General features: G+C 46.2%; 1 protein-coding gene across 4 annotated transcripts in view; it reads right to left on the minus strand.

Moving 5' to 3' along the window:
- TRPC6 (transient receptor potential cation channel subfamily C member 6) overlaps nucleotides 1-12075 on the minus strand; it is a 144584-nt gene that overhangs the window by 15636 nt on the left and 116873 nt on the right. For all 4 annotated transcript variants that reach the window (XM_053313180.1, XM_053313183.1, XM_053313181.1 and 1 more), the window contains exons 6-7: nucleotides 4043-4276; nucleotides 1840-2104 (exon numbers count right to left, since the gene is read on the minus strand). In XM_053313180.1, coding sequence (XP_053169155.1) covers nucleotides 1840-2104; nucleotides 4043-4276 — 499 coding nt within the window. The remainder of the gene's footprint in view (nucleotides 1-1839; nucleotides 2105-4042; nucleotides 4277-12075) is intronic.

A 12075-nucleotide genomic window follows, 5' to 3' on the forward strand; every position in this document is an offset into this window, starting at 1 on the left:
AGGGCTTCTCAGAGGCATCTAGTGGGCCACTGTGTGAAACATGTTGCTGGACTAGGTAGATCTTGGGCCTGATCCAGCAGGGCTGTTCTTATGTTCTTAAACTACTTGTATGTTATGGAAGGGCTTACCCATGCCACCACGCCCCCAGCCCTCTGCCCAGGAGCTGCCCTTATATGTGTAAATCCACTTACTGAATTCTACTTCTGACTGCAAGCTGGAAGAAAACTAAGATTCACCATAGTGTCTGAACCAGTCCATCTTGGCTTATTCTGACCAACCTGGATCTGAGTGCAAGTTTTGAAGTGGGTTTCAGCTCTTGGTTTAAGCAAGTTTGTTTTAACGCAAAACCAAAACTGGTTTGTTTTTAGCATAAACCAAGACTGGCTGATACAGACATCCCAGCTGATTTCCATTTGTTTCTAATTGCATTTGGAAGTAGAATTCTTCCCATTTTTGCATGAGCAGGGAGGAGCGGACTGCATGCTCCTGAAGCTAGCTGTCAAAATGGAACCAAGAGTTAACCATGGTTCTGCTGGATGTCCCAAGCAGCCCACTGACTAACGATACTTCCATCATGCTCTTATAATGGATGAACTGACTTTGTACTAACCAGTCTAGTATAAGAGGGTTGCATTATGTATTAATACAAATCAAATAATATAAAGGGTATATAATTAATTGGCGACATAAAGGTTTTTCTGTGTCCTGCTTCCTGTTTTGACAGCTAGTTTGGGTGCAGTGGCTGCTTTCTTGTCCCCATTTTGTTAATCTATTCCAGTTTGGTCCCATTCAATGAACGTCCCCATCTTGAATGCAACAGGCAGTCCAGTTACAAACACCAGTCACCTGTGAATTCATTTATGTGGAACTACCCTTACTAGTATCTCACAGTTTACTTCACATTTGAATGCATCACTACTAGAAGCTCAGGAAACATTGTTGGCAAATCAATATTTAAGCTATGACCATAGGCCTGGGTACTTAAAATCCACTCAATACTAAGAATATTTCAAGAGCTAAGAGGCTTAATCCAACTAACTGGTTTCCTATAATATCATAAACAGTTGTAAAATCTATATATATATTTCTCCTAGGTGTGCCCAGGGGAAATGCGTCCCGGCAGCCCAGCTGATTGGCTGAGCTGCGGAGGCGCCTGATTGGCTGGCACACCCAGGAAGAGGAGAATTGGCCTGGCGACTGGTGGTGGCCGCAGACTCTAGCGAGCGAGAGGGGCACGCAGGAGGAGAGACAGCGAGCGAGAGAGGCGCGCGCAGGGGGGAGAAAGACAGCAAGAGAGAGAGGTGCGTGGGGGGAGACAAAGCGAGCGAGAGAGGCGTGGGGGAGAGAGAGAGCGAGCGAGCGAGAGAGGCACGCAGGGGAGAGACAGAGAGAGCAAGAGAGGCGGGGGGAGAGACAGCAAGAGGGAGACAGAGCAAGTGAGAGGCGTGGTGGGGAAGAGACAGCGCAAGCGAGAAAGGCGTGGGAGGAGAGACAGCGCAAGCGAGAGAGACGAGGGGGGGAGAGCACAAGCGAGAGAGGTGCGAAGCGGAGACAGAGCGAGCGAGAGAGGCGCAGGGGGGAGAGCCAGAGTGAGGGGAGAGACAGCGCAAGTGAGAAAGGCGCGGGGGGGGGAGAGACAGAACGAGCGAGATAGGTGCTGTGGGGGGGGCAGAGCGAGTGATAGAACTGTTGTGGGGGGGGGACGGAGCGAGTGAGAGAGCTGTAGGAGGACCAGCCAAACGAATTCTCCCAACTAACCCCCCAAAAGAAGTGAACTACCGCACAGATGCTCTGTGCGGGTTCAGCTAGTAGAAGCATATTTCAGGAACACCAACTTACGTAGTGAATGCTTCATTTTGTTTTGCTCCCATATAGTATGAATAGAGATTAAACATTCCTATCATGAAGGCCACAAAGACCATGATGAATATGACCATGAATTTGAATATGTCTTTCACAGTTCTACCAAGGGATATCTGCAGAGGTCCAAAGCTTTCATTGGCTGGCAGAATGTAGGCAATTCTTGAGAAACTTAACACCACAGCAATTGCATACAGGCCTTCAGATATGATTTGAGGGTCCGATGGATCCCAGTGTATTCTAGCTAAAACAAAAACAAAAACAAAGAGATTGTATTAAATGTTTTGAGATACAGGTCTCGTGTTTACCACACACTGAGATCAACCACGGAGGACTTACTTTGGGTGCTCTTGTTGCCAGAGGTATGGCAGTGAATGGGAATGGGGTGGGGGGCTTCTCTGGTGTGGCACTGAGCTTATGGATTTGTTGCCCTGCCCCTCACCCTGGATGTCTTCCTTGCCCCATCATTGTATATTTTCCAGCAAGCAATGAAAACCTCTCCTTTTCAGGAGAGGTTTTTGCTAGGGTTGTTAGTGGATTAATAACAGCAGCTTCTGATAACAGTTGTAAATCCTGGTCAACTTTATACACAGTGGAACACCAGCATTAGGGACCCGCCAGGGTTACTGTGCAATGTGAAAGGCAGCCCTGATGGTGTTGCATGGCAGGGCAGTTATGCAGTGACAGAAAACAGTGTCCAGAAGTTGCACAACTCTAACCATTTTTGCAGTAGCACAACATTTGTCTGGAACACAAGCTCCAGATTTAGCGCTACTAGCTAAGCGCAACACTTTGCAGTAGCATAAAGTCTTTCTGCAAGTGGTTCATTGCTCTGGATGTCAGCCAGTATTCGCCGCCGTGGAGGGGGAAGAATGTTGAATAAAGAGTGCCTATGCAACCGCAGATACTTGATTATATATGACAGGATACGAGGGATGTGCATGAGCTGGTTCGGCGCCTCCTTTGGTGCCCTGCAGCCTCCGTGTGTGGCGTCAACATGTGCAGACACCATGTGCATGCTGACACCATGTGTGCAAGCTTCAGGGAACAGCACCTCAGCCCCATGGAGCCATTGCTAGGGCAAGTGCTGTGTCCAGAAAAGCGGTGGGGCGACAGAAAAGCAGGTAAGGATCTGCTTACCGGCTTCTTAAGGGAATTGCTCCTGCCCCACCGTCCATGCACAAGCCATTCATGCACATCTCTAAAGGGTACAACAAACGATTTTAGTTCCATGGAACTAAAGTATGAGCACATTGGCTGGCTTCCCAGCTAATGTGTGCATGCAGCCAGAATGTGCAGAGGAGTAGTAGTAGTAGTAGTAGTAGTAGTGGTGGTGGTAGTGATTAACTTTATTATTATTAAAGTTTATAGCATCCCCGCTTTTGAAGCAAGGGTGCTCATGTGGGGGAAAGAGGAATTTTTGCTGGTCCTCCTTTCCCCTGGAAGCACGCCTTGTGACCCAGAAGTAGATCCCTGATGGTTACACAGCCCCTATGTGCATGCAGGTTGGTCAAGATGTTGGCTATTAGACATATATAACAAACCACAGGCAGAAGACGGGAGGAAAAGGACTATTGTAAACTCTGAAATGATACATTTTGCCCTGACTTGGATCATTAAAATAAAAATGATCACCAACCCACATGGAATACAGATCAGGAAAACAAGTCCACTTTATTAATTAATTATTATTATTATTATTTACATTTATATCCCACTCTTCCTCCAAGGAGCCCAGAGCGGTGTACTACATACTTAAGTTTCTCTTTCACAACGACCCTGTGAGGTAGGTTAGGCTGAGAGAGAAGTGACTGGCCCAGAGTCACCCAGCTAGTTTCATGGCTGAATGGGGATTTGAACTCAGGTCTTTCTGGTCCTAGTCCAGCACTCTAACCACTACACCATGCTGGCTCTCACTTTGGCTTTCAATCTTGTAAACGCATCCTTTGAAACCAATTAAACCAGGCCAATTCTTAGCTCTACAAACCAAATCTTAACTGCTCATTTATTTATTTGATTTTTATACCGCCCTTCCGAAAAGGCGCAGGGCAGTTTACAATTAAAAACAGAAACCATTAAAACCAATAACAATTAAAACAGATATAAATATTAACAGCAATTAAAAACATCTTAAGAAACAATTAAATTATCATTTTCAATGGATACAGTAATAGAAACTCACCCAAAGTGTAGTATTTTATGCTGGGATGCAGGGTTGTAGTTGACAAGCCCTCCACATTCACGCTGGCATCAACCAAGTTCTGGGCTCTGGAGGCATGCCAAAATGCCATAAACCTTGCAATGAAGGAAGCTGCAAAAATAGCTAGCATACCAAAATCGAGCATATTCCACAACTCAAAAAGGTATTCTTTGGGACCTTGAGACCAAATTTCCTTACATTCAGACCATATCATACCTAAGGAAGGAAGGGAGATTACGCACTGTCTCAGTTTTAGTCTTCAGATAAATACTGTATACATTAAAAATTGATTTCAAATACTGTATTGTCCCCTTTTATCACATAGAATATTGTCCCCTTTTATCACATAAAACTATAGTGGAGAGAGATTTGGGCTTTAATACAATTGTGAGATTGCAGCCTAGAGATCTTGAGGATGGGGCTGCAGCTCAGTGGTAGAGCATCTGCTTTGCATGCAGAAGGTTCCAGCACCAATTCCTGGCATCTCCTGTGAGATTTGGGGGGGAAACACTCCTACCTGAAACCTTGGAGAACCACTGCCAATCAGTATAAACAATACTGAGCTAGATGGTTCTGGAGTGGCTAACCCGCTCTGGAACCCCTGGTAAAAAGCAGGTTTGCGGAGCAAGTGCTCTGCAAACCTGCTTTTTACAATTGTGAGTAGCCGCGCGCACCTTCGCGCTGCGCCTACTCATGAGTAGACTCCCGGCCGGGAGGCAAAAAGCCACCTCCCGGCTCGGGGGTCTCCCCAGTATGCCCTGCGCACTCGCAAAGGGCATACTGGGGCTTGCGGGGGCCATGTGGCCCCCGAGCTCCCCAGCCCCCGCCGTCTCCGTCTCGGAGCTGGCAATCGTGTGGGCAGCCGATCTGGCTGCCCAGGGCTCACTCTCCGCTCGTGAGCGGGGAGAGCGGGCTTAGCCCACTCTCCCCGCTCACCGGAATAAACCGGGTCTCACGGATCGTGAGACCAGGCTCACCGAGTCAGACAATTGGTCTATCTAGCCAAGTATTGCCTTCATAGACTGGCAGCAGCTTCTCCAAGGTTGCAGGCAGGAATCTCTCTCAGCCCTATCTTGGAGATGCCAGGGAGGGAACTTGGAACCTAGATGCTCTTCCCAGAGCGGCTCCATCCCATCAGGGGAAGATCTTATAGTGCTCACACTTCTAGTCTCCCATTCATATGCAATCAGGGCAGACCCTGCTAAGCGAAGGGGGCAAGTCATGCTTGTGACCACAAGACCAGCTCTCCTCTCCCACATCCATTCCTTCCTTGGTTCTTTTATACACCCTCCAATGATATAGTTGGCCGTCATCTGCAGTTCTGTTATCTGCAGTTTTATGTACAGTGAGGGAAATAAGTATTTGATCCCCTGCTGATTTTGTCCGTTTGCCCTCTGACACAGAAATGACCAGGCTATAATTGGAATGGTAGGTTTATTGTAGCTGTGAGAGACAGAATAACAACAAACAAACCCTCAAAAGCCCAGTGCCCAAAAGTCAGCGATGGATTTGCATTGTAGTGAGGGAAATAAGTATTCGATCCCCTATCAACCAGCAAGATTTCAGGCTCCCAGGTGTCTTTTCACTATGTGCAGGTAACGAGCTGAGATGAGGAACACCCTCTGTAAGGGAGTGCTCCTAATCCCAGCTTGTTACAGTACCTGTATAAAAGACACCTGTCCATAGAAGCAAGCAATCACTCAGCTTCCAAACTCACCACCATGCCCAAGACCAAAGAGCTGTCAAAGGATGTCAGGGACAAGGTTGTAGACCTGCACAAGGCTGGACTGGGCTACAAGACTATTGCCAAGCAGCTTGGTGAGACGGTGACTACAGCTGGCACGATAACTCGCAAATGGAAGAAACACAAAATAACTGTCAATCTCCCTCGGTCTGGGGCTCCATGCAAGATCTCACCTTGTGGAGTTGCAATGATCATGAGAACGGTGACAAAGCAGCCCAGAACTACACAGGGGGAACTTGTCAATGATCTCAGGGCAGCTGGAACCATAGTCACCAAGAAAACAATTGGTAACACACTACGCCGTGAAGGACTGAAATCTTGCAGTGCCCGCAAAGTCCCCCTGCTCAAGGCAGCACATGTACAGGCCTGTCTGCAGTTTGCCAATGCACATCTGAATGATCCAGAGAACTGGGCGAAAGTGTTGTGGTCAGATGAGACCAAAATCGAGCTCTTTGGCATCAACTCAACTGGCCGTGTATGGAGGAGGAGGAATGATGCCTATGAGCCCAAGAACACCATCCCCACTGTCAAACATGGAGATGGACACATTATGCTTTGGGGGTGTTTTTCTGCTAAGGGGACAGGACACCTTCACCGTATTGAAGGGACGATGGACGGGACCATGTAGCGTCAGATCTTGGGTGAGCACCTCCTTCCCTCAGCCAGGGCATTGAGAATGGGTCGTGGATGGGTATTCCAGCATGACAATGTCCCAAAACACACAGCCAAGGCAACAAAGGAGTGGCTCAAGAAGAAGCACATGAAGGTCCTGGAGTGGCCCAGCCAGTCTCCAGACCTTAATCCCATAGAAAATCTGTGGAGGGAGCTGAAGGTTCAGGTTGCCAAACATCAGCCTCGAAACCTTTCTGACTTGGAGAGGATCTGCAAAGAGGAGTGGGACAACATCCCTCCTGGGTTGTGTGCAAACCTGGTGGCCAACTACAAGAAACGTCTGACCTCTGTGATTGCCAACAAGGGTTTTGCCACCAAGTACTAAGACACCTTTTGTGAAGGGATCGAATACTTATTTCCCTCACTACAATGCAAATCCATCGCTGACTTTTGGGCACTGGGCTTTTGAGGGTTTGTTTGTTGTTATTCTGTCTCTCACAGCTACCATAAACCTACCATTCCAATTATAGCCTGGTCATTTCTGTGTCAGAGGGCAAACGGACAAAATCAGCAGGGGATCAAATACTTATTTCCCTCACTGTATCCATGGTTGGAAAATATAGACCCAAATTCATTATCTGTGGTACAGCAGTGGTGGCATGCGTTTTCTTCTTTCTGTGGTCATGCTCTTCCTGCACGTGCTTGTGGGCTGTAAGAGAAGTTTGGAGGATGGTGGAGGAGTGATTTGGTCTGCATTCCTTGAACGTTTTGAGCTTCTAAAAGCCATTTTTGAAAGTATTTGGCAGTCTTGGGTAACCTTTGGTATCCTTGGGGAGCCATTGGGAGCCATTAGGACCCACTGCTGTAGAGTAGGGGTGTCAAACTCAAATCTGGTGGTGGGCCAGATTAAATTCTGATGCACCTCTGGGGGCCTACATATAGACTCTCACCACCTTCTGTCACCTCATGCCCAGCTCATAGCTCCTTCTGACTTCTTGCTCCTCCTCTCCGCTCTTTCTCTCACTCTCTTTCTCCCCTCGCTCTTGCCCTGCCACTTAAACTAGCTGAATGCACTACTTTCTTTTTATATAAATGTTTTTATTAGTGTTATAAGTGGAAATAGAAAGGTTACATCTCTGAGAATCCAACAAAACCAAACTAGTTAACATACACAGTCTTATCCATTAAAACCAAGACAAAAGAAAAATACAGTAGAATTGAAGGAAAGTCCTTAACTGGGTATCAGTAGCTATCAACAACAGAGTCTTGAACCCTAACCCTAAAGAAAAAAAAGGGGGGGAGGGGAAAAAACCCAGTCCCAACCTGGTTGATCATTCTATTGTCAGGTAATCTAAGGAGGAGGGAACCAACCCAACAATAACGTACAAAATAGAAATAATGCAAGTAATTCAAGTGCAGAGCCAGACATCCCCAATACTCTGTGGTGTGAGCTCCACACCACAAGCTCAAGAAATGTTGTTAAATATTGGTGGTTAAATTCTGTATTCTAGAGGAAAGAGAGTATAAATTCTCTCACTCCAATTTCATCCTGCATCTGATTTGAAACCTTTATAAATAATAATAAGAAAAGAAGTTTATTCGAAAACTTCATTAGGTAAGTTAACTGGATCTCATAATGTATATATTTAATAAAATATGTTTTGTTATGTATTACTCTCCAGTGCTAAAAAACAGGGAAAATTCTGAAAAATCTTGGATTCTCTAGTCTTTTCTGTCCCAGCTACATTAAATGAGAAATTTAGTATAGTATCTTATATGTACTACTTTCACACTAGAATATGCTCAGGGAAAATTTAAACAATTTCTTGGTAGTTTTGGAAGAAATTCTGAGTATCTTACTTCCCAATGATCAGGGAGAGAGGGAAAGAGAGAGAAAGCGGGTGGGGGAGGCTTGCTGAAAAGGGGGGAGGGGGGAGAGAGGATGCAAGAGGTGGGAAGAAATACTACTGGCGGCAGGGGGAAGAAGGAAGCCAGTTGGTGCTTCAGCATGGCATGGAGCAAGTGGAAAGAAAGGAGCGGCTTGAAAGGAAGAAGAAAGCCAGCTGGAACTCTGGATGCTGCCACTTCAGTGGAGGTGAGGTAAGGAAGAAGTGACAGAATGTGTGTGAGGTGGGGAAGGAAGCTGCCGGAGCTCTGGAACATGGCAGGGGAAAGGAAAAAAAAGGTCCTGTGTGGCATGCATGGGCAGAGCCACCATTGCGTGAACGGGTCCAAAGAACCCGGGCCACTGCACTTCAGGGGCTGTGCCTTGCGCCCCAGCCACACCCCTTTTAATGGCAGGGAGAGTCGCTCCCAGCCACACTGTGAACGTGGTGCTGGCTGGATTTTGCTCATAAACAGGGCCACAAGGCCCCGTTTGTGAGTGAAACCAGTGCCGCGTTTGTGTTATGGCCGGGCGCGACTCTACCTGCCTTTAAAAGGCAGGGAGAGCTGCTCCGGCCATGCTGCAAATGTGGCACTGGCCGGACTTAGCTCACAAACGGGGCTGCGTGGCAGTTAAGTCACACCCCCTGTGTCTCAGTTATACTTTAGTAAATTTATTTTTTAGTAAATTTAATTTTAATTTCAAAGTGTTATTTTTTAATTAAAAATGCAAACTAAACATTCAATTTTAATCTTGATAATTATAGTACTGTGCCGTATGATTGTAGTTAATTTAGATTGAAATTAAAAATTCAATAGACTTTAAGTATCCATTAAAAATTGCTTTTAAATACCGTGTCCATTAAAAATGGATTTCAAATATTGTACAATATCAATTGAAAATTGATTTCAAGTACTGTATCTATTAAAATTGATTTCAAGTAGTACGGTGCTGTACAGTACTGAACCCATTAAAACTAGCTGGGCTGGCGCAGAGCATCTATGCACTAGTTCTCCCTGCCTCTAACCCCCACGTGCTGATCTAGCCCCCTGACCCACTTCCCCTCTCCCACCCCAACTTAAGCTACTCCCTTCCTGTGCTGCTTCTTTGGCTACCCTACCAACCAATCAGGCCAGGGGGTTGTGCTGCTAAGTGTTGGACTTGGACTCTGGGGTGGGGAAACTTCGTGATTACACATTACTAGAGGAGCTGGGAGCCACTGCTGGAGCGCCTTAGCTCCATGCTTATTTCTGATTTACCCGACTTTTCAGTGATTTTTTAAAAATCATTTTCCGGGGCTCTGAAACCTAACCCCCCAATTCCCATTGACTCAATGTTTCATTATCCGCGGTTTCATTATCTGCCGTTGTAGGCTGGAACAGAACCCACACGAATAACAAGGGCCAACTTATTAGATACTGGCAGAAGAAGCCAGAACAAGCTGATCTGATACAGTCAGTGAAGAGAGGGACGGGGTGGAGAGCTGGTCTTGTGGTGGCAAGCATGAATAGACCCCTTTGCGAAGCAGGGTCCACCTGCTGTGATGTTGAGCACTGTAAGATATTCCCCTTAGGGGATGAAGCCGCTCTGGGAAGAGCAGAAGGTTCCAAGTTCCCTCCCTGCCATCTCCAAGATAGGGCTGAGAGAGATTCCTGCCTGGAACCTTGGAGAAACTACTGCCAGTCTGTGAAGACAATACTGAATTAGATGGACCAATGGTTTGACTCATTATATGGCAGCTTCCTATGTTGCTGGTTTGCATTTGAATGGGAGACTACATAGGTGAACACTATGAGATATTCCTCTTAGGGGATGGGGCTGCTCTGGGAAGAGCAGTTGCATGCTTCCATGGAGAAGGTTCCAAATTCCCTCCCTGGCATTTCCAACATAGGGCTAAGAGAGATTCCTGCCTGCAACCTTGGAGAAGCCGCTTCCAGTCTGTGTAGACAATACTGAACTAGATGGAACAATAGTCTGACTCAGAATATGGCAGCTTCCTGTGTCCCTATGACAAAAAGATCAAGGCAAGAACAAATGTGGGAAAAGCTGTGGCAGCCTTATATCCTTCTACACTGGGAAATGTAAAACCACATATCTCCTTGTTGCAGTCTGGGAAATTTGGGTTTTAGCTGGCATGTTGCATGAATGAATAAATTTTTATTTCATTCATTCATTTATTCATTCATTCAATTTATAGACCGCCCTTCCTAAGGTGGCTCACAGCAGTTTACAGTAAAATCAAAAACACATAATGAAACAAAATAAAATAAAAATATATTTAAACCAGATTAAAATTAAAACTGGATATCATGAAAAGCCAGGCTAAAAAGATGGGCCTTTAAGACTCTCCTGAAGGCCTCCAAGGAAGATAATCCTCTTATATCCACAGGGAGCAAGTTCCACAGCTCAGGGGCAACAACTGAGAAGACCTGATCCCAGGTTGCCACCAGATGAACTGATGGCATCTGAAGATGGACGCCTCCTGATGATCTTAATGAGCAGTGGGGACCTTGTAGAGAAAGGTGCTCTCTCAGGTAACCTTGACCTAAGCTATTCAGAACTTTAAAGATAATAACCAGCACCTTGTACTTTGCCTGGAAACATATTGGCAGCCAGTGTAACTGTGTAAGAACAGGCATAATGTGGTGTCTTCAAGATACCCCAGAGACCAAACTAGTTACCACATGTTTGAGCTAACTGAAGTTTCCAAACAATGGACAAAGGCAGCCTTACATAGAGCACGTTGCAGTAGTCCAATCTGGAGGTTACCAGCTGGTGCACCACTGCTTTCAGGTCATTCTTCCTACGGAATGAGCAGAGCTGTCAAATCAATTGCAGCTGGTAAAAGGTACTGCTGGCCACAGCCTCAACCTGAGGCACCAGGGTGAGAATTGGGTCCAAGAGCACTCCCAAACTTCAAGCCTGTTCTTTCTGGGGAAGTGTAACCCCATCCAGAACAGGAGGTTCTATCCCATCTTGCAAATTGCAACCCTCAAGAATGAGCACCTCTGTCTTGGATTCAGCTTGAGTTTATTATCCCTCATCCAACCCATCACTGCCTGTAGGCAGGCATTCAAGGGGCTAATGCCATTTCCTGCTATTGATGACAAGGAGAAATATATTTGAGTGTCATCAGCATATCTATAACACCCAGTAACAAATCCCCTAATGACCTCATTCAGCATTGTCATGTAGATCAGGCCTGCTTAACTTAGGCCCCCCAGCAGTTTTTGAACTACAACTCCCATAATCCCTAGCCACAGTGGCCAATAGACAGGGATTATGGGAACTGTAGGCCAACATCTGCAGGAGGGCTGAAGTTGAGCAGCCCTGATGAAGATATTGAAAAGCTTTGGTGACAGAATGGAGCCCTGACAGCCTCCATATAGTAGCTCCCATTTTTGTCACAAAGCACCACCATCTGAAATTTACCTAAGACATAGGAGCGGAATCACTGTAAATATTGACTCCTATTCCCAAATCCCTCAAGTGATCCAGAAAAATACCATGGTTAATGGCATCGAAAGCTGCTGAGAGATCCAAAAGAACCAGCAGAATCACACTCCCTCTGTCAGTTCCCTGGCGAAGGTCATCTATCAGGCTGACCAAGGCTGTCTCACCCCATAGCCTGCCATAAAGCCAGTTTGAAACGAGTCTAGATAATTGTCTTATTTGTGATATTTTCTTTACTATTGTCTGGTGGGAGGCCCTGCAGTCTTTACCAGCTCCGATGTTCCCGCTGTAGTTAAGGCCAGAGAGGCCCCAGGCAGGGCA

The sequence above is a fragment of the Hemicordylus capensis genome, chromosome 3 (genome assembly GCF_027244095.1).
Source record: "Hemicordylus capensis ecotype Gifberg chromosome 3, rHemCap1.1.pri, whole genome shotgun sequence".
Taxonomy (NCBI): Eukaryota; Metazoa; Chordata; class Lepidosauria; order Squamata; family Cordylidae; genus Hemicordylus; species Hemicordylus capensis.